The sequence below is a fragment of the Diadema antillarum genome, unplaced genomic scaffold (assembly GCF_040938485.1).
Source record: "Diadema antillarum isolate AM-2024a unplaced genomic scaffold, OU_Dant_1.0 seq00000450_RagTag, whole genome shotgun sequence".
Lineage (NCBI taxonomy): Eukaryota > Metazoa > Echinodermata > Echinoidea > Diadematoida > Diadematidae > Diadema > Diadema antillarum.
This window is the reverse complement of record NW_027271423.1, coordinates 31,412-52,587: the sequence shown is the minus strand read 5'-3', so window position 1 is coordinate 52,587 and position 21,176 is coordinate 31,412. Positions and strand designations below refer to the sequence as shown.

The window sequence follows — 21,176 nt, the reverse complement described above, 5'->3', positions numbered from 1 at the left end:
GACCTTTGACCCCATGAACCCTAAACTTTCTAGATAATCACTGCCAGTCAGCATACGTGTATGTATGATGTTCCATGAAGATACCTTGAACAATTTCGAAGGTAAGGAGAAAAAAGTGAAGTTTTAATATTTTTATTTGACCTTCTGACCTTTGACTTTGACCTCATGACCCCAAACTTCACCAGAGAATCTAAATTGGGTAATACATGTATATAATTACTTTCAAGAAAATATCTTTAGGCATTGCATAGATATGGTGGAAATTGTGAAATTTTAAGTATTTGACCTTGACCTTTTCACCTTTGACCTTGAGCATGTGCACCAAAAAGTTGATAGGCACAACTTCACCCCCTAATACACATAACATGCCAAGTTTCATTAGGATACCTCAAAAGGATTTTTAGTTACGCTGTCCACAAGATTCATTACGGACGGACGGAAGGACGGACGGACGCACAGACGGACAACCCGAAAACATAATGCCTCCGGCACCACTTCATGGTGGAGGTATAAAAAAAACATGCGGTTACCATGGAAACGCATTGTCCGATACAAATACAAAGGACATTTTGCAAAACTACACTTAAAGAGCATCATACACACCAAATTTCACCTTCATAGATTAAATGGTTCAATTTGATACAAAAATGAGTGGTTACCATGGCAACACATTTTTCTTACATTAACACATTGGTGTCTTGCATAACTACACCTCCCAATCATCATACATACTAAATTCGACCTTAATTGCTTGAATAATTTGGAAGTTATTCAATCCACAAGGTTTTGGTAAAATTTTGGTTACCATGGCAACACTTTGTCTGACAAACACAAAAATCATGTGTTCCACATCCATGCTTCAAGGTCATAATGCCTAACAAATTTGATTTCAATTGCTTCAAAACTGTGGAAGTTGTTCACTCCACAAGATTTCGAAGAAAACATGTGGTTACCATGGCAACGCTTTGTCAAGTACAAACACAAAGAGTGTCTTGCATAACTACACCTATAGATCATCATAGATACCAATTTTGAAAGTGATTGCTTGAAAACTATGGAAGTAGTTCCCTCCACAAATTTTTAGTAAAATTGTGGTTACCATGGCAATGCATTGTCCGGCAAACACAAAAAACATGTCCTGCACATCTAAACCTCAATATCATCATTTACCCTAAGTTTCATTCAAATTGCTTCAAAACTGTAGAAGGAGTTCGCAACGCAAGATTTTGCAACAGACCGACCGACAGCCCCCCGACCAATATCACAGTGATTCCTATATACCCCCTTCACACTAAGTGTGGCGGGGGTATAAAAATGTAAAGAGAATTCCACAAAATTTCATTTTTCATGAAAATTACAAATTCCATCAACTTAATACTGACATATGTTAAGGGTAGCAATTATTCCCCCTGCTTTCTGAAAGCTGTTAGTCAAGTGCTCCTTCCTTATGCTAGAAAAGACTAGAAATGTCGCTATGGCGACTGGTATGCCTCCGCCATAATGCATGATTCTCCTAATAGGTCTATAGTACATGTGGACAATGTGTGATTACATTTTCACAAAATTGGCAAAATATTAAAATTACATGTTTGTCACAAATGTATCGAATGTTTACCTTCCTTGACCTATGTTTAATTGGATGAATAGGAGAGCATGTACTTTAACTTCGACTTTGACCCTTTCATAAGTTTACGCACTTGAGTAATTTTCAAGGTATGGAGAAAAAGTGCAATTTCTGTATTGAACAGTAAATTGTTATCATTTTCATCTGGTCTTTGATTCATAAGAGAATCACTGTCAGGCAGAACATACATAAATATGTACTAAGTTTAAAAATTACTTGAGCCGCTTCCGAGATATGGAGAAAGTAGTAAGTTCAGCACTTTCACTTGATCTTTGACCTTTTGACCTTTGACCTTCTTGGCAAAAAAAAAAATGCATACATTAAAGGGACTGTACAGTCTGGTTGAGGTGGGGATTCCATATAATTTTAAGAGAAAAAAAGTGCTAATAATAAAAGGCTGCTAGTTTCACCTTGGGTATCTCATATATCATGCATACATTCATAGTTTTCTGAAAAAAAAATAATCCTGCTGGCATTGCATAAATATAAGGGAAATAGTAAAATTTCGAAGTATTGCCCTTGACCTTTGACCCCTGACCTTTGACCCCATGAACCCCCAATTCCCTAGCTAACTACTGCCAGTCAGTACATGCATGTATACTTTGTTCCATAAAGATACTTTGAACAATTTCCAAGATACAGAGAAAAAAGTGAAATTTTAACATTTTACTCGACCTTTTGACCTTTGACCTTTTGACCTTATGACCCCAAACTTTCACTAAAGAATCTTAATTGGGTAATACATGTATACACTAAGTTTAAAGAAAATATCTTCAGGCAATGCATAGATATGGGGGAAATAGTGCAATCTTAAGCATTTGACCTTGACCTTTTGACCTTTGACCTTGAGCATGTGCACCCAAAAGTTGATAGGCACAACTTTACCCCCTAATACACATACATGCCAAGTTTCATTAGGATACCTCAAAAGGTTTTGATAGTTACCCTGTCCACAAAATTCATTACGGACGGACGGAAGGACGGACGGACGGACGGACGGAAGGACGGACGGACGGACGGACGGACAACCCGAAAACATAATGCCTCCGGCACCACTTCGTGGCGGAGGCATAAAAATTATTTGTGGAATCTTGTGGAAATTCTAGTTCTAGAGAAGATCTTTTTAATGATTTCTTAATCCCCCCTCCACTGGGTGAGGCATGGTGCCCATTTTAACAAATTTAGATCCTAACCCCCTAGGGATGCTACCTGCCAAGTTTGGTGGAAATCCATCATGAGGTTTTCAAGAGAAGATTGTACAATTAAGGCCCCAATTTGGACCTCCCCACCCCTCCCCCTGCCCCAAGGGGGGCACCCCTGGATCTGCTATGAGCAAACTTGAAACTACAGTCATTAATGTGGTCAATAGCACAATCAGGGTACTGTAAAAGCGGTTTCTTTCACGTACAGAAACTTTTGCGGTTTCTATCGGTGCGGACATTTTCGCGTGATGTTAAATTCGCGGTTCAACCTCAAAGCGCAAAAAGCACGAAAATAAAACCACTGCGAAAGAAACCACTTTTACAGTATGCAAATGCGTAACAGGGGAAAAACAAGAAAACTTGGTGAAAATGTGTTTTTTGCTGTTTGTTGTAGCTGAGTGTTCAAATTTTCATTTCATGTAAAGAAAGAGTCAAAATTTTGCATTAAAATGCGTAAAAAACTAGCATTTTGATTAGGGGTGTCAAATTACATTGAAATGACTAATATATTGGAAAAATTCATTAAAAAAAAGAGAACTTTTTTTTTCATCTGAAATTGCTTGTAGATATTCCTAATAGTAGTACCCCTTTCATTCACCACTCGCACATAACCATGACATATCACATAATGTGAATTAATGTCATATTTTCACTACTCAAAAAAGATGATCAATTTCGTAGGCATTACTTTGAATTCATATAACAACACTTTTATATATTTTATAATATTTCACTTTTGCCAAAGAGTGAAGAGATGAAACTTTCAGGAATAGGTAACAGACATACTGGCCATTATTATACAGTTTTATATAATTAGGGCCAGTATTTTGGAAGATATGATATTTTTCATCAAAAAAATTTTCTGTACAGTTTGACCTTGAATGTGCGCATAGTGTTTGGATAAATTCTCGTATTTGTAAACACAGATAATGGAATGAATATGAGATTTATGATGACTCGAGTTGATATCCAAGCTGTGACACTCACACAATGACATATTGACCCAAAATACTATGTTTTGCTGATGATATCTTTAAAAATTGAAAAAGCATTGAAATAAGAACACTGAACACTTATCATAACTATGACCTTCATGCAGTAGAAGATGGGCGTGGATCAGTCTTACTTTTCTTCAGCAATTTGTAAATATATATGGGTAATTCCATAAAATAGGGACCCACTTTGTGACATGCCTATTTTGCCAATAAAATCATAAAATCAGATTTTTGTTCAACATAACTTTAAAGAACATTCATATCGAGTAAGTGTTTTGAAAACTGACTGAAAATTAACATTCTAAACTGAAATTGAAGGAAGTCAGCATACCAAATTGCAGTGTATGGGGAAAAACTGGTTCACCATGTAAAGGGGACACCATTGGTGTCCCCCTTACATGGTGAACCATCCATTTTGACATCTTACCACATATTTCAAACTAGTTCTATGTTTGTTTCAATAGAAGTAATTATTTTGAAGTAAGAAATTATCTGTACTATTGAAAAAATGACACAACCCCTATTTTTGGCCAGGAAAAAGATTCTTCAACGTTTCTCGTGTAAGGGGGACACCAAATATTATTTTTGCATTTTTTCCCCAAATTAATAGATACCTGTTACAAAGAAACCACAGCTACATTGTAAGACATGCCAATGAGGAGCAATTGTTGTTGTGATAAGACACAAAAAATTAGCTATCACTGTGCCCCGACATAATATTTAGGGGGACACCAAAGCCACGTGTGTGATGCATGAATTGATGAATTGATGCATGAATTATACTTATAGTGTTCAAAATTTGCTCGTCTTTTATCATTTTTGACCCCTTAAAATAGAGTTTAATCCACAAACAAGCTGTAAATCTGCCTAACTGGTGTTAGAGTAAAATGCCACACAATTTTGCCTAAAAACGTTGTGATTTTGCACTTTTTGTCAAAATTCATGTGGAACTTTGAAGAAGCAATTTCTATATTTTACTTTGAAAAGGAAGATACTTACCTGAATAAGAGTATTCAGAAGTAAAATTGATTTAGGGTATGTAATTTTTAAGCAATGACAGTATGAAGCAAATAGAAGGGGCATTTAACTAGTGGGACTCTTTTCAATGGAATTACCCATATATTAAAAAAAAATAAGTTCTTATGGCTTAAATTAGCTAAAATTTTCACATGATAGATTACCACATACTGTATGTACAATTCATGGCTAAACTAGAAATGTCTCTATGGCGACTTTTATGCCTCTGCCATAATGCATGATTCTCCTAATAGGTGTATAGTACAAGTGGACAATATGTGATTACATTTTCACCAAACTGGCAAAACATTAAAATGACATGTTTGTCACAAATGTGTTGAATGTTCACCTTCCTTAGCCTAGGGGCAATTCCACGGTAACTAGGACACAGGTGCCAAAAATTCAAAATGATATTTGTTTCAAACACCATACATTTTCAGACAGTACTTGAGTTGAAGTTTTAAGAATCATTATGTTTTTCAATAAAAGTGGCCATTTTGATTTTCAAAATGGCTGCCAAAATATGCCTATAACTCAATGGTGAAAAGAGTGGATTGTGGCATAACTTACTCTCTGTATATCCACTTTATTAGTACTCTAAACAACAATCTTTTATATGTATGCAGTTACCAGAGAAGTCTTTTACCACACGATAGAAAAAAAAGCTGGTTGCTTTAAAGAATTTGATAAAAACTTTTAATTACTTTGACAATAATGGATGTAACGTCAGTTACCAAAAACAAGGAATTTTTAACTTTATTCATCAAAGAAAGTGAGCTTTATGATGTAACTTGGGATTTCTAATGTATGCCCATATGCCTTCATTTCAATACCAGAAATAAGGATACTTGGCATACTGGAGAGTCAAATTGATCACTACAAAATGTGTAACGTCAGTTACCGAAATGTCATACACGAGTATGTAACGTCAGTTACCATGACAGTAATTATAACTGAGGCAAAATTTTTGACTCTTGGCCATTTCAATACATCTGGGAAGTCAACTTACAACAAAGAGCAGCAATCCCTTTCATAGGGAATGATGTCATTACCATGGCATGTCCATGGATATATTTTTTTCATTTTATTTTATTTCTAAATTTATTTATTCACTCATTTACCATGATTATCTTTTTTTTTCTGGGGGGGGGGGGGGGCTTGAGCTTTCAATTTTTGATTCAGCACAAGTGTAAGCCTAAATCATCTGGAAGTTTAGTTTGCCACATGCAGTAGACACTCAAACATTCCCAGTCCTACGGGATGATAAAGCTACCAAAGTTTGTAGGCGTAATCAGTGACATGATTGTTTGTTTTTTATAGAAAAGGTGGTTAACATGCAAACTTGTGCACAGCTTTATACCAACAGTTACAATCTTCACCAATGTTAGCTTTTGCCAGCATTTTTTTTTTTCTGGAAACTTAATAGTCAAGTTTCCACCTCAAGGCAAATGCACAAACAGATATTTCTTCTCTTGCACTTAAATGTGTGGTGTAGTTAACATGGTGCATCTTGTATTATGGTACGTTAAAGGCATGTGCTCATTACTGTTTGAAACTTAACACTGATGTTGCTCAAAGTGAGAGGGGATTCTAGGGTTTAAAAAAATTGTTCATACAGTGTGTATTTGTTGATTACTTTATTCTATTCATGCAGGGACATTATACAATACATGATAATTCTGAACAGGAAGATTTTTTTTTAATCTTAGAATTCTTTCGTTGCAAAGTCCGATTTCTTGGTATCTGGAATGTATTTGTAAGCCGTGATATATCAGTGCAAAGGAAAAGAAAAACAGTTGAATTACTTCAAGCAAGGAATAAACCAATAATGCTCTTTTCACCAAAAAAGCATTTATTTTTCTTCTTCACAGAGAAATATTAAAAGTGCTACACTTTTCATTTAAATCAATTGATGATGGAGACCTTTTTTTTTTATTTGTGGCCCTAACAATGCCTTGAAGGAGAAGGAGTAAAATAAAGAAAAGAAGAAGAAATATATCACAAATAGATTTCATACATATTTATGCATATTTATGAGTTGATAAGTGTGTTTTCCCCATGACCTGAAATATATTTTGATATTTTTTTTTCAAGCACAAAAATATCCATGTTTTGTGTAGTAGGGTACTGCAAGGTATTATGGGTGGAGCACTCTAGATATAGAAACTTTCCTGTTCATTAAATAAAACAAACAAACAAACAAAAAACCCTTAGTCATGTCAATATACATGTATTTATACTTGGAACTGCTTAATCTATTAATGGCTCTGTGTAATCATAAATGTTGAATTAGAATTCAATCTTCAGACAAATGTCGAGAAATATCCTCTTGTGCATTTACTTTATTTTTGCCCAACTGTGCTATGCCATGGTGGGGGGAGGGGGTTGCCCCCTAAGGGCCCAACCCATTTGTGTCTTTAGATTTTGTTTTAATTTGTTGCTAAGTAATTGCCTGGGATTGTTACTGGTATATTGCAGCAGTATAATAACCTGTTAAATAAATTAGTTCTCTGTAAACCCCATGGCAAAGTATGTGTAACGTCAGTTACGTAACGTCAGTTACTGACATGTTTACCTTTAAGTTTTCATAGAACACAAAGAAAATGGACTAATGTTTCATTTCATTTGTGTATTCATGACTGATGAACCAAGGTATGACTCCATATCAAACAAGTCATTCTGAATGGTCACAATTATGAAAAATCACAAAGCTATTCCCAATCATGATTTTGCATGTGTAAACCCTATGGCAAATGTAAGCGTAACGTCAGTTACGTAACGTCAGTTACCGTCATGCCTTCACTGAAACTGGCATGGTGCTAAAAGGAGACAACTAAAGTGCACATTATTTTGCACACCTGTTCCTGAGAACCTAAGTGTATTGCCATATTAAACACATAAAGGTTAAAAGTCAGGGACATGAGATATTTCCATTTAAATCTACACCATAATTTCCCATGTCCTTTTTCCGTAACGTCAGTTACCGACACATTTTCACTTGCTATGTGATAAGAAATGCAGTTTGAGAGAAAAACTTTCCACCTATTTCTTCATTCTCATGAACTTATTCATCAATGCCAATTGCAAGCCCCAGGTGCTTTCATTCACAAAACTACAAGGTAAACAATTTCTTGAAAATCCTTACGCGTAACGTCAGTTACCGTGGAATTGCCCCTAGGTTTAATTGGATGAATAGGATAGCACATATTTGGGGATATAAGGACTTTAACTTGACTTTGACCCTTTCATAAGTTTACAATGCATTGAGTAATCTTCAAGGTATGGAGAAATAGTGCAATTTTTGTATTACATAGTAAATTGCTACCATTTTCATCTGGCCTTTGACCCTAAAATTCATAGGATAATCACTGTCAGGCAGAACATGCATAAATATGTACTAAGTTTCAAGATAACTTGAGTGACTTCCGACATATGGAGGAAGAAGTAAGTTCAGCACTTTCACTTGATGTTTGACATTTTGACCTTTGACCTTTTTTGCCAGAAAAAAAAAGAGAAAAACTTCCAAGAGAATCTCTATTGGGTCATAAATGCATACACCAAGTTAAAAAAAAATAATCCTGCTGGCATTGCATAAATATGAGGGAAATTGTAAAATTTTGAAGTGTTGCCCTTGACCTTTGACCCCTGACCTTTGATCCCGTGAACCCCAAATTCCCTAGATAATCACTGCCAGTCAGCACATGCATATACTACAAATGTACGTTCCATGAAGATACCTTGAACAATTTCCAGAATACGGAGAAAAAAATTAAATTTTAACATTTTTACTTGACCTTTGACCTCATGACCCCAAACTTTCACCAGAGAATTTTAATTGGGTAATACATGTATACACTTAGTTTCAAGAAAAATCTTCAGACATTGCATAGATATGGGGGAAATAGTGAAATTTTAAGCATTCGACCTTTGACCTTGAGCATGTGCACCCAAAAGTTGATAGGCTCAACTTCACCCCCTAAATACACATACATGCCAAGTTTCATTAGGATACCTCAAAAGGTGTTTTAGTTACGCTGTCCACAAAATTAATTACGGGTGGACGGAAGGACGGACAACCCGAAAACATAATGCCTCCGGCACTACTTCATGGCGGAGGCATAGAAACCAAGGATATTCAACAAGGGGAAAAGATTCTTTTAAGTAGTCAAATTAGGAGTGTACCTCACTGATAATACTAAAAAACGGCTGCACTCATTTTCCTCAGCATTTTTAAATGGCTCAAAACTCAAAACTGGCTCAACATTTATTGGCAAACAGCACGCCATATTGTAGTGTACATGTATCTTCAGTACTTTTAGGAAAAGCAGAAAAATTAGATGTTTCATCATGTACAGTGTTTAACTGTACAGCATGGGTTAAAAGGTCTCAATGTCACAAAAATAAGCCAGCATTACACTCCTACCATGACGGGACTTCAGATCTCACAACTTTCTCCAGCAGAAAGGACCACTGTTTTTTATTGCATGCAAGCAATGCCAGAAAAATCCATTAATTTGATACCAAACACATAGGGGTAGACTTAAAATTCGGACCTAAAATCTTGATTTACGTAAATTGTAAAACACTTTTTTTTATGCATTACATGGGTTTGGGGGGACTTTTTGGTAATTATTCTTCAATAATTAACAGTAAATGAGAAGAAATTAGCTATTGTATTACCACATGTGATTATTACTGCATGTGAATTTTGAACTCAGCTGGTGCATTCTTTGAGAAGTTACAAATTTCTAAAGTGAGAAAACCATGATTGCATACCCTGATTGTGCTTATCACCATGTACTTACTCATAGTATTAACTCACAAATGTAGCTCTATCACTTCTGATTCTAGAGAAGATTTTAAAAGATTCATTAATTTTGGGAGGTTTGGGCTCCTTTAGGCCCTCCAGGTGGGACATCGTGCCCATTTGAAGAAATTGAGATCCTATGCCCCTAGGGATGCTAACTGCCAAGTGTGGTGAAAATGGGTCATGGGGTTCTCAAGAAGAAGATGAAATAGTACTATTTATGCCCCATTAGGATCCCTCCCCACCCCCTCCCCTGGGTCCCAAAAGGGGGGGGGGGGGGGCAACCCTGATTCTGCCATGGGCAAACTTGAAACTACAGTCATCAATGTACTAACTCATGATATTAACTTAGCTCTATCACCTCTGGTTCTAGAGGAAAAGATTTTTGAAGATACAGTAAACCTCGCCTAAGTCGACATCGCATAAGTCGACAACTCGCTTAAGTCGACACGATAAAACAGTCCCAATTATTCCTTGAAAATTTCGATGTCTTAGTCGACATTTATAAGTCAACAACTCACGAAAAGACATGATTTTCAGTGCCAATTGAGCAGAAATACGTGTTAATTCCCTCGTCTAAGTCGACATAATCTTTCGCTCAAATTGTTATCGCCATTCTCTGAAAAAAAAAAATCCTGCTCCGATTCGCAGGCATTGCTACTCGCTAATGCGCTATACGTCGCAATACCGTTCGTGCCATGCATCCATTGTTTTGTACGCCTGAATCAAAAGGGCATACCCTCATTTACACGCGAGTACTACACATAGTACCCAAGGTACATATTGTAGTTCATTTTCTTCCTTTTCTCCCTTTCTCTATCTAAGTGTTTGTGTCTGTGTGTATCGTTTGGTGCAGGTCAGTGTGATGCAATTTCCGACGCAAAACGTGGAGCTAAAGCTGCATGGTCCGATGAGAGCGCAACGGGAATTGTTCTTTAAACTTTTTTTTCTCGCTTTTTGTTTCGTTTAGAATTACATGCAATGTACCGTGGGATGTATACACTTGCCTTCTAAGCTAAGTCAAAAATATATTTTGTGTGATGACAGCCAGTAGTGTATACAATTTTGTCAAATATACTTGTATCACATCTCTCCGCATGCTCATCATTTGTTCACGCATCTTGCAGGATAATGTTTGTTACGGGTGATTTTGTTTATCCTAAAATGCAACGAGGTTCGATCATTATTCTTAAAATACACACATTTGAACATATTGGTCCTAGTAGATATTCGTTATCCGAACATGAAATAGGCCTTTTCATAAATCCGAATATTCAAACGTTAATTTTCCGTAGCGGGATAAGAAACCTGTGACTGTTTCTAGAAACTTCACGTTTAATTAATTGCAACTAAAAAAAAAATCAAATGCAAATGCATCACATCACACGCAACTTTGAATTTAAATGCAAGTGCGTTGCTGAAAGGACTTGTGTTTGATAATCAGAAAGTACAAAATCGTACGAAACTGAAACTCAATTGCGCTTAAACGCAACTCTAAAAATCAAATCCAAGTCCATTAGGCCTAAATCACAAGCAATGCTGAAAGACTTGCGTTTGATAATCATACAAGACTAGAAAACTGTACGAAACTAAAACTCAACTGCGTTTAAATGCGTTTGATAATCATGCGAAACTAGAAAATTATTGTACGAAACTAAAACACAACTGCGTTTAAACTCAACTCTAAAATTCAAACGCAAATTCATCAAATCACACGCAACTTTGCATTTAAACGCAAGTACGTTGCTGAAAAGATTTGCGTTTGATAATCAGAAACTAGAAAATTTTACAAAACTGAAACTCAACTGCGTTTAAACGCAACTGTAAAAATCAAATACAAGTTCATCAAAAGTTCATCAAATCACACGCAACATTGCATTTAAACGCAAGTGCATTGCTCAAAAGATTTGCGTCTGATAATCAGAAACTAGAAAATTTTACGAAACTGAATTCAACTGCGTTTAAACGCAACTGTAAAAATCAAATACAAGTCCATAAAATCAAACGCAAGTTCATCAAATCACATGCAACATTGCATTTAAACGCCAGTGCGTTGCTGAAAAGATTTGCGTTTGATAATCAGAAACTAGAAAATTTTACGAAACTGAAACTCAATTGCATTTAAACGCAACTCTAAAAATCAAATACAAGTCCATAAAATCACACGCAACACTGAAAGACTTGCGTTTGATAATCATACGAAACTAGAAAACTGTACAAAACTAAAACTCAAAAGCGTTTTAACGCAACTCAGAAAATCAAACGCGAGTTTATCAAATCACACGCAACTTTGCATTTAAATGCAAGTGCGTTGCTGAAAAGATTTGCATTTGATAATCAGAAACTAGAAAATTTTACGAAACTGAAACTCAATTGCTTTTAAACGTAACTCTAAAAATCAAATGCAAGTCCATAGAATCACACACAACACTGAAAGACTTGCGTTTGATAATCATATGAAACTAAAAAATTGTACGAAACTAAAACTTAAAAGCGTTTAAACGCAACTCTAACAAGGCAAGTGCCATAATGTGTCTCGCCCATTCGCGTACAAGAAATTGTACGCGAATGGAATATAACAGATTAAAAAAAGAGATATAACAGATAAAAAGAGATATAAAAGGGTAAAAATTTATGGCAAAAAAGAAACGTGCCATAAAAACTTAACATTGGGCCCTTAAAGTTCGTTGACCCCTGCCTGTGAACTTACGCGTAAGTCGACTTTCGCGTAAGTCGACGTGTTTTGCTCAGTCCCGATTATGTCCACTTTACAGGCGAGGTTGACTGTACCTTAATCTTGGGGGGTATTTGGGTCCCCCTGGGGCCCCCTGGATGGGGCATGGTATCCATTTTAACAAAATGAGATCCTAACCCCCTAGGGATGCTACCTGCCAAGTTCGGTGAAAATCGGTCTTGGGGTTCTCAAGAAGAAGATGAAAATGTAAAAAGTTTACGCACGCCGGATGAAGAACGATTGCAATAGCTCATTTGAGGTTAGCTAATGATACCTGGGGGGTGTTTCATCAACATTTGTCAGCACAAAAAGTTGTCATCGCTGACAATCACCATAGTAACAGTCAGTGACCAGAGCATCTCATCCAATCAAAACCAAGGATTTTGCTGAAATTGTCAGCGCTGACAAACGTTGATGAAACACCCCCCTGGTTGATAATTTCTGCAGCAAAATTCCTAACAGACTTAACCCTAACTAGGCCGGGCTATTTAGGTAGTTGATAGAGCTGGGGGTAGGGGCTCCCAGGCCCCCCTCCAGATCTCGGCCGTCGACCGCACGATAATTGGCACACACATTGCCTATGATGTAATCTAAAATACCTTAAAGTTAATTTCTCAAAAAATTGTGATTTATGCCAAATTATGCTAATTTATGCATAATGTGCATGAAATCAGACTATTTGGTATAAATCACAAAATATAGCTCAAAACAGGCACATTTTTTGTGCAGATATTCTTTTTAGTGTCCTTAGCAAATGTAATGAAAAAATTGTGATTTCAGAAAAATTCTGAAGTATTCTATTGTTTTTTGAATTTCTTATGTATTTCTTTGTTTTTTACTTTATGTTTTCCATTGTTTTTTCGATGAAATTTGTCCGCGACATTGCTCCGAACAAGAAAATATGTTATTCATTGATTTGAATCGATAAAACACCAAAATAATCATGCTTTTATGAAATTTACGAATTCACATTTTTGAGCAATTTTGGGTCTGACATGCATGTACATATTTATGCGTAACTTCGGAACCGCGCGCCCGGGCTTCGCAAATTTGGTGTCAAAAGAGGCAGGAGACTCGAAAGGAAAAAAATCATGAATCGTCGCGACGATAGCTTTTTGCGATTGCGATACATCACATTACGCGGAACGGCGAGGGGCCTTGGAGCCCCCCCCCCCCCCCCCCCGGCCTAGTTAGGGTTAAAGGGTAATGATGCATTTACAATGTACACCATGTTCTTGGTGACTACAACAGCCCCACTTGCCTGAAATATGTAGTGCGCCATGGGTAGGTGGGATATTCTTCTTCATTTGTTCTCTTTGTGTTCTAGTCTTTGCTACACCGCATTTTCAAACAGCCTACAACGTTTCTCATGAATGCCAGGACTGCTGCACATGGCAAATTTTTTTAGTTTAAAAATCTGACACAGCATTTACAGCAATCACAGTCTGTCACGTTTACCCATCCCGTTTTGTCCAGAGTGACTTGAGACATGATTGCTGTGGCCCCTCGGAACATGGTATAAACGTAGCATTGTATATTACATGATCACTAAAAATGAGTTTTTACCTTGTAACTCTGGATAAACTCCAAAACAGTCTGAGGGGCCTCAAACAGGGAATCAGTGTGGTTGACCAAGTAGCATCTCTCATCCTGGACATCACGGAATGCTGTGATTTGCTGCATGTCAAAAGCAACAAACCAGACAGAAAAGATTTGTTACACTTGTATCTAACAGCATACATAATGTTATTGTTTTTTCCTATTTTGACTGTGGATGTTATACATTTTCTTGTGTGCTTAGCTTTTTTCTTACTTTTTTTTTTCCTCTTTGTCTTTCAATGTAAGAAAAGTTCTGCTGGCACTGCAGATTGTGAAAATTGGTTGGGAGAAATTAAATACATTTCAGGTACAATACCACTGCCATGTATTAGGAAAACTAACATTAAACGGCTCTTACGCAAAATTGTCAGATAACATTTGGGGCATGACATCACTCTTTAATAACCTCTTATTCAAAATATGGAAATGGGTACAGATGCTAAATCGAATGATGTTGGAACACAAAGTGGTAAACTAACAATCAATATGGAGGCAACAATATACACTATACGTAGGTACACATGTAAGAGCCAACTTTATTTCAAACATCTGTAAATTGTTTTGTATGTTGTACAGTACATTTGTACATCTGCCAGGGCTGGCACAACCACGTGGGCAGGGGTTGGAGGCACTTGTTTTGCATGCTATAGGGTCTTACAATTGGGCCCCATCCCCACTTTTTTGCAGGAAATACAGGGTGATACTTTTTTTTTTTTTTTTTTTGCTGCATGTCCGCCCCCTCACTTTGAAAAACATATATGTGTAACTAAGCATGATCACTCTTGGAGAAAAAAGTGTTTAAGATGATTCTTTTATTACAGGTATTGTAGTCTCATGAGTCTTTAATAAACCAAAATATGGGTTGCTTAAACCAAGGCTGCACACTGGCACTGGTCTGATGATCTGGGACCAGTAAAAATCGCTGTCAGACCAGTACCTTTTTCAGGAATGGACCACTTAAAAATGGCAAAACTGGGTACCTGCTGGTTCAACAGACAGGTCGGACCAGTAGAAAAAAATGGGTTAGTGAGCAGCCCTGCTTAAACCAATATTTTGTAGTATCAGCAAACTTCATTTTGTCAGAATGAGTTTTAAGAGCTTACAAGATATATGTAATAACAGCAATAGGCAACAAATTAACATCACAAGTATACAAGGTACATTGTACATGTACATCTACTCAAAGTGTTAGGAATCTTTATAAGATCATAATGAAATCTAATAAGAAATAGCACATAATGTATGTACACTGAATATGTCATACAAATGTATATACAGATTGTATAAAAAGTCTGCATGAGGGCATTGTGAATAAAACTTTTATAACCTACAATGTAGAATAAATTGTGCTCCCCATAAACCTCAATAGCGAGTTTGAATTAAATCTTGCAAGAAATGCAAGGCAAACACAAGAAATGTGATATGGCATTCAAGTCGGAACACGGAGGGCACCATCACCACATGCTGTCATATACTACATGTACAAGTAGAACTAGAACTATCACTCAATGTGATTAAAACCCCCACTTAGCACTGACGGAGTTTGCTCAACCAGCAATTACTTTGTACGTATGCTTTTTATTGAAAAAAAATTGTTACCATGGCAATGTATTTGTCAGCATTGAATAAATGTATATTTTGCTCAATGATAGTCACATGTGTCATAGGATCTCAAGTCAAGAGCTCAGAATCTGAGTAAGATAAATAAATCAGCAATTTCTATGATTTTCATTCAAAAAATGCTGTTTCCATGGCGACACATTTTTCAACAACAAAAGATAAATTTTGCACATCTAGAATTTGCTATTGCCATGGCAATGCATTATGCGATACAAACGAAAAAAGTGTCTTGCACATTCACCTTTGAACATGCCAAATTTGGGGTCAATTGCTCAAAAAATGAGAGAGTAGTTAGGTCCACCAGATTTTGCAACGGACCAACCGCCTTCCTGGCCACCCGACATCCAAGTGATTCCAATACCCCTATACATACTACCGTGTATGTGTGGATGAGGAATAATGACCATTATTTTGTACACCTCTCCAGCTAGTCAGAATAAAATCTGATGAGAATTGAGGCTGGTACCTGTATATACTGTATACAACAAATATGACAGGGAATCCTTTAAAAATCATTGAGGACGAGTCCTGAGTATACTTGGGCAAGAGTCTATGGGAGATGCATGTTGTAGCAAAATCACACAGTCCTCAACGGGTCCTTTAGAACAAAAGCGGCCCTATCGATGAAAACTTTTGTTACCTACATCATGTACATGTACAGTAGAATAACTCCCTACAAACCTCCATAGCAAGTTTGAATGAAATCCGACAAGAGATGTGGCTGATAGAGCATATCATTCAAGAAATGTGACATTGCATCCAAGTTGGAACACTGAGGGCACTGTTATCACAAAGAGATACTGACCTCAGACTGCTGATGTTTGTCCTTCCTTGTATAGCAGTGTGCCTAAATGTTGGTCTACCTATTGTAACACCCTTCATTATCAGTTGTGTTTGTTTCAATTTACTTGATATTTTGTTTTTATTTTTCTCTCATGAGGCTCTTCTCCATCATGACCTACACTAACACAGAGCTACATGTATATTAAACACTCCAAGATACGGTCTGTTCTCTCTATTAAAAACAAGGCAAGTGCCAAAATGTGTCTCGCCCATTTGCGTAGAAGAAATTAATGTTTTTCTAACTCCTGGAAGTTCATTGACCCCACCTATGACCTTTGACCTTATGGTGACCTTCAACTCCCCAAGGAACATTTACCAGCCAAGTTTGGAGACAATGGACATGTGGAGCAAAGGTTATGAACCATTATAATCGAAATGCTCTGTTAAAACTTTGGGCTCTAAAAGTTCTTTGACCCTGTCTGTGACCTTTGACCTTGTGATGAACTTTACCTCCCCAAGTGACATCTACAGCTGTACCATCCAAGTTTGGTCACAAATGGACATATACATTGTACATCAAAAGTTATGAGCCATAATCGAAATGCGCCGTAAAAACTCGTACCGGTATGGGCCCTAAAGTTCATTGATCCCTGCCTGTGACCTTTGACCTTGAGGTGACCTTCATGCTTGGTTGAATGTGTAACTTTATATTACCACTCTTCCCTCCAGGTTTGAGTGAAATTGAAGTCCTCAGTAGAGAGTTATTCAAGTTTTTGTAGCATAACAGACGGACGACGGAAGGACAGAAGCCATAGGTGATCTCTTAGTCTCCCCGCACCTCTCCGGTGGGCTCGACAATAACAGATCATGATAGGGGCTACAACAATTTTAGTTTACTCCAATAAGTAAATATTTAATTCAACTGTTATTGTACTCCCTTGTACAAAGTGCAATTGTGATAGACAGTATACTACCTAAATAAGGTAAAACTCACTTCATTTTATCAATTTTTCATATCCAAATCATACCAAAACATTTTGTTAAATGGATAGAATAAGAGCTGCCAACCCATAGAATAGGAAATCACTCATAACAAGGCTTAAAATCAGTCATTTCTGGAAGAAATCAATAATTTTCTATGCGGTGTTATGATTCCCCCAAAAGATACATGTAGATGGAACACTGCACAGGCATGGTGCACACGTGCATGCCTGCTTGATGCAATAATAGCTTTGCCATACTGCATGTCATGTACACTGTAAACGATAATAAGAATAATAACAATCATACCAATAATAACTAGAAAAGCACCTGTAGAGTGCAGACCTCCGCCAAGCAGCTCATCTCCACCCATTATTACCGGTATACACGCGCACTGAAAATCGTCCAGTTTCCCAATATACAGTGGTACATGTAGAAGCGTTTTGTTTACGTCATCACTTTCGAGTTACGGGGCGCCTGGCTAGAGCACAGCTTGTGCTGTAGAGCGCATTCCATAAGCAAACCTCATATACGCGCAGCCTGAACTCCAAAGTTCATTGACCATATCTGCAAAGGATAAAGAATCCTTTAAAAATCCATAAAAATTCCAGGATCATTACTAAAATTAAATCATCTCTTCCTTGGGTCATTACTAACCTTCTCTGCAAATTTTGTTCAAATCTGTTACAACTTTTGTAGTTATTTTGCAAACAGACAAACGAATGCCGATGAACACTTAACCTCCTTCTTCCTGATGAGGAAAAAAAAAAATTCTGTGGAATGAGGGTAGGAGGCAACATCATTGTGACTGGCTTTCTACTCTGGGAAATCTCTAGTCCGACCAGCCGCTGTGCGGCAGCACAGCGTCATACAAGTTACAAGTGTATGATACACCAATCTATCGAGACCCCTCAAACACAGCTACATGACTACAAACTTGTTGAATGTAACTGTGCTTGTTGAAAATGTCTGCATTCTTATTACAAATTTCACAAACTACTCAGGTGAAATGAAATGCTTGGATTATAAGCATGGTACATTAGTCCATAGTGAGCCCTCGTGCAACGCAAACTGAGCAAAAATTTCAATATCAAACTGGAAAGCTGACCATCACAGTGCGATTCCAAACACAGTACATAGGCCCCATGCTTTGAAAGATGCAAATTGTGTGCAAAGATGACAGAGTGCTGCGTAGCGGCGCACGCATAAAGTCACACTAGCCAAATTTAAAGCTGGAACCACAGTGCTCTGTCTGCGCGTTGCTTGAGTAACGAATATGGTGTAACAAATTCAAAATCGTGTTGTCGCTCCGGAGTAAGTTGATTGCGTCGATTGTGTAGGTACAGCCCTGTCGCGACACTTGTTGTACAGCGACAGGGCTGTGTATCTATTGTAGTTAGGGAATCTCCACAGGCACACCTACTTTGTTGTACATAAATAATGTGTCACTATAGGGCTCACACCTGTAAATAAAATGGACTGTCCCAGACCCCTTCACAAATTCGTACCAAAGATACCAAAATAAATGAAGAAAAAAATTAATTAAAAATCAATGATTTAGTTTGGCAAAAAACTGAATAGCTGTAGACATTGAGTATGAATTCCTCTACAAACTGCATTTTGGTTGGAAGATGAAAGCTTTTCTGATGGAATTTGAGGGGACTATATTTCATCGGGTACGTGTACGGAAAATAGGTGATTTTTTGAGTGACAAGAACTCGTAGTCTGGCTTTGCGGACCCCTGGACAGAATTAGAGCAGAACAACCCACCCTGAAAATCTGATGGATGAAAGGTAATATCTCACTTATCCAGGTTAGTGAAGCTGAAAAATCTCATTCCTCCCAGCTATTTTACAGAATTTTTTGCAATTTGAATTTTAACACACGTCTCTATGGGAAATTATTTACCCGTGTGAGCCCTATATGTTTGAATCTTCCACACACAACAAACACTAGCCAAAACATCCTGTCACATGACGTACTAATTTTACAGACGATCATGACATGATCGCTCACAAACTATACATTCACAAATTTGAACATTCATTAACAAATATATTGGCAAAAAACATCTTTTTAAACATAAAGGTGAGTCATTTCCTCAGACACATTGCCGGGTTTATATCTTATTGAGACATGGTCTGTAGTCCCACTTGTACAAATAAATGTGGTTATTTTATGTTTATTTATTTTTTTTTTTACAATGCCACCTGACATAATGAGATATCTGCTATAATGAGGAAAACTACTTGGTCCCAACCTTATTTTAGCAAGTTGCCCTTGTACTGAAAAATCCTTGACCCTGTAGTCCTGTACACTGTGTACATCTGTATGTAGAGTCTACTCACTCTTCAGGTAGGCTGTCCATCATACAATCACACTCTGGTAGTTTACAAAAATTAACTCCAGCTGGTCCGGGCCATTTTCCATAAAATTGAACAAAGTTAAAAAAAGTATGCCTACAGTTGTATTCTCCTGGCCCAAGGGACATTTCAAGCTCTCTGAGTCTTGTCTGGATGACCAGTCTTGCGTGCATACACAAGTCATCCCTAAGAGGGAACTTGGATGCACAATTCTATGAAATTACAATACGGTAGCTTCTAAGAGAGAAAAAGAATTCTCTCCTCGGACATACAATGCATGTCTTGTTGACAGAATGTGTCTCACTCCCAAAGATTGATGTCCTCTAGTTTTCTCTGCATTTTGTAGTCACATTGTGTAACATTAAGGGTTATGCTGTCTTTTTTTTTTTTTGAGGATTGCTGTCTTCATAAATCTCATTAGCAATTGTCACACAAAGTCATGTAATCTACACGTATCTGTATCCAAAAAGAAATAACCTGTGGGGCCTCCTCTTGCAACTCAATATTTCACTTGTTGAAATTCAGAATTGTACACAATGTGTACAATAGTGTATACTGGATGAACAGACAAAAGTTTGCATATAGTATATCTCTATTTATCTTTTAGTGATCGTGAGTTCTGTAATCTCATTGGTCAATCAACCACTGAATATATCCCGTATTCCGTGATAAGGTCATATTGTGCGCATGCGCTAAATCCAACACTGAATATATTCCGTATTCCGTGATATGACGTCATATTACACAGCTAGCTGCGCGTGTACCAAAGACGCTTAAATAGGAAAGTGCGCGCTAATCCTGTACAAAACAAATGGACAGCGCGTGGTCCTCAAGCGTATTACGCACATAACCTGAGACCACTAGACGCTTGATAAACGACAACAGCAACTTACGTATCTGGCTGCTACGTATACTGCAGTATCTTATGGCTTGTACGTATTTAAAACAGTACATTGTATGCGCGCATACAGTAATCAGCTCGCGAGACGTAGGCCTAAGTCAACATGGTCATGGCTGACAGCCGGCGATTTCAACATCATTCACGAAGGGAAATCAGCGAGAAGAAGGTTAGCACTTACACTAAAAGATAAAATCGTTACCCCCTGCTTGTTCTTACGAAATACGGGAAATATCTACGGTCTGGTGCCATATTCCATTCGGCCTTCGGCCTCATGGAATATGGCACCAGACCGTAGATATTTGCCCGTATTTCGTGAATAAGCAGGGGATAACTAATAATATCTCTTGAATCGGGTTGGCATGGATGTCAAGTTGCTGCTTTGGCTGTAGCAGAAGTTACTGATGGCAATGTACAGTACAAACTACACAATGTAGTACTTCATAGCAATGAAAGTTGAAGTCTGACTTATAGCACTGTTCTTTGTTTCTGCAGAGATCACCCCCAATGTTTTGATTGTGCTGTTCTACTTCCCCCTTCACTTGATGATGGC

The 21,176-nt window shown here is 37.3% G+C and overlaps 1 protein-coding gene across 1 annotated transcript in view; it reads right to left on the bottom strand.

The window, feature by feature from the left end:
• Positions 1–21,176, bottom strand: part of LOC139732803 (integral membrane protein 2B-like) — a 51,529-nt gene that overhangs the window by 14,850 nt on the left and 15,503 nt on the right. The window contains exon 3 of the mRNA XM_071643644.1: positions 13,946–14,056. Within this exon, the coding sequence (XP_071499745.1) occupies positions 13,946–14,056 (111 nt within the window). The remainder of the gene's footprint in view (positions 1–13,945; positions 14,057–21,176) is intronic.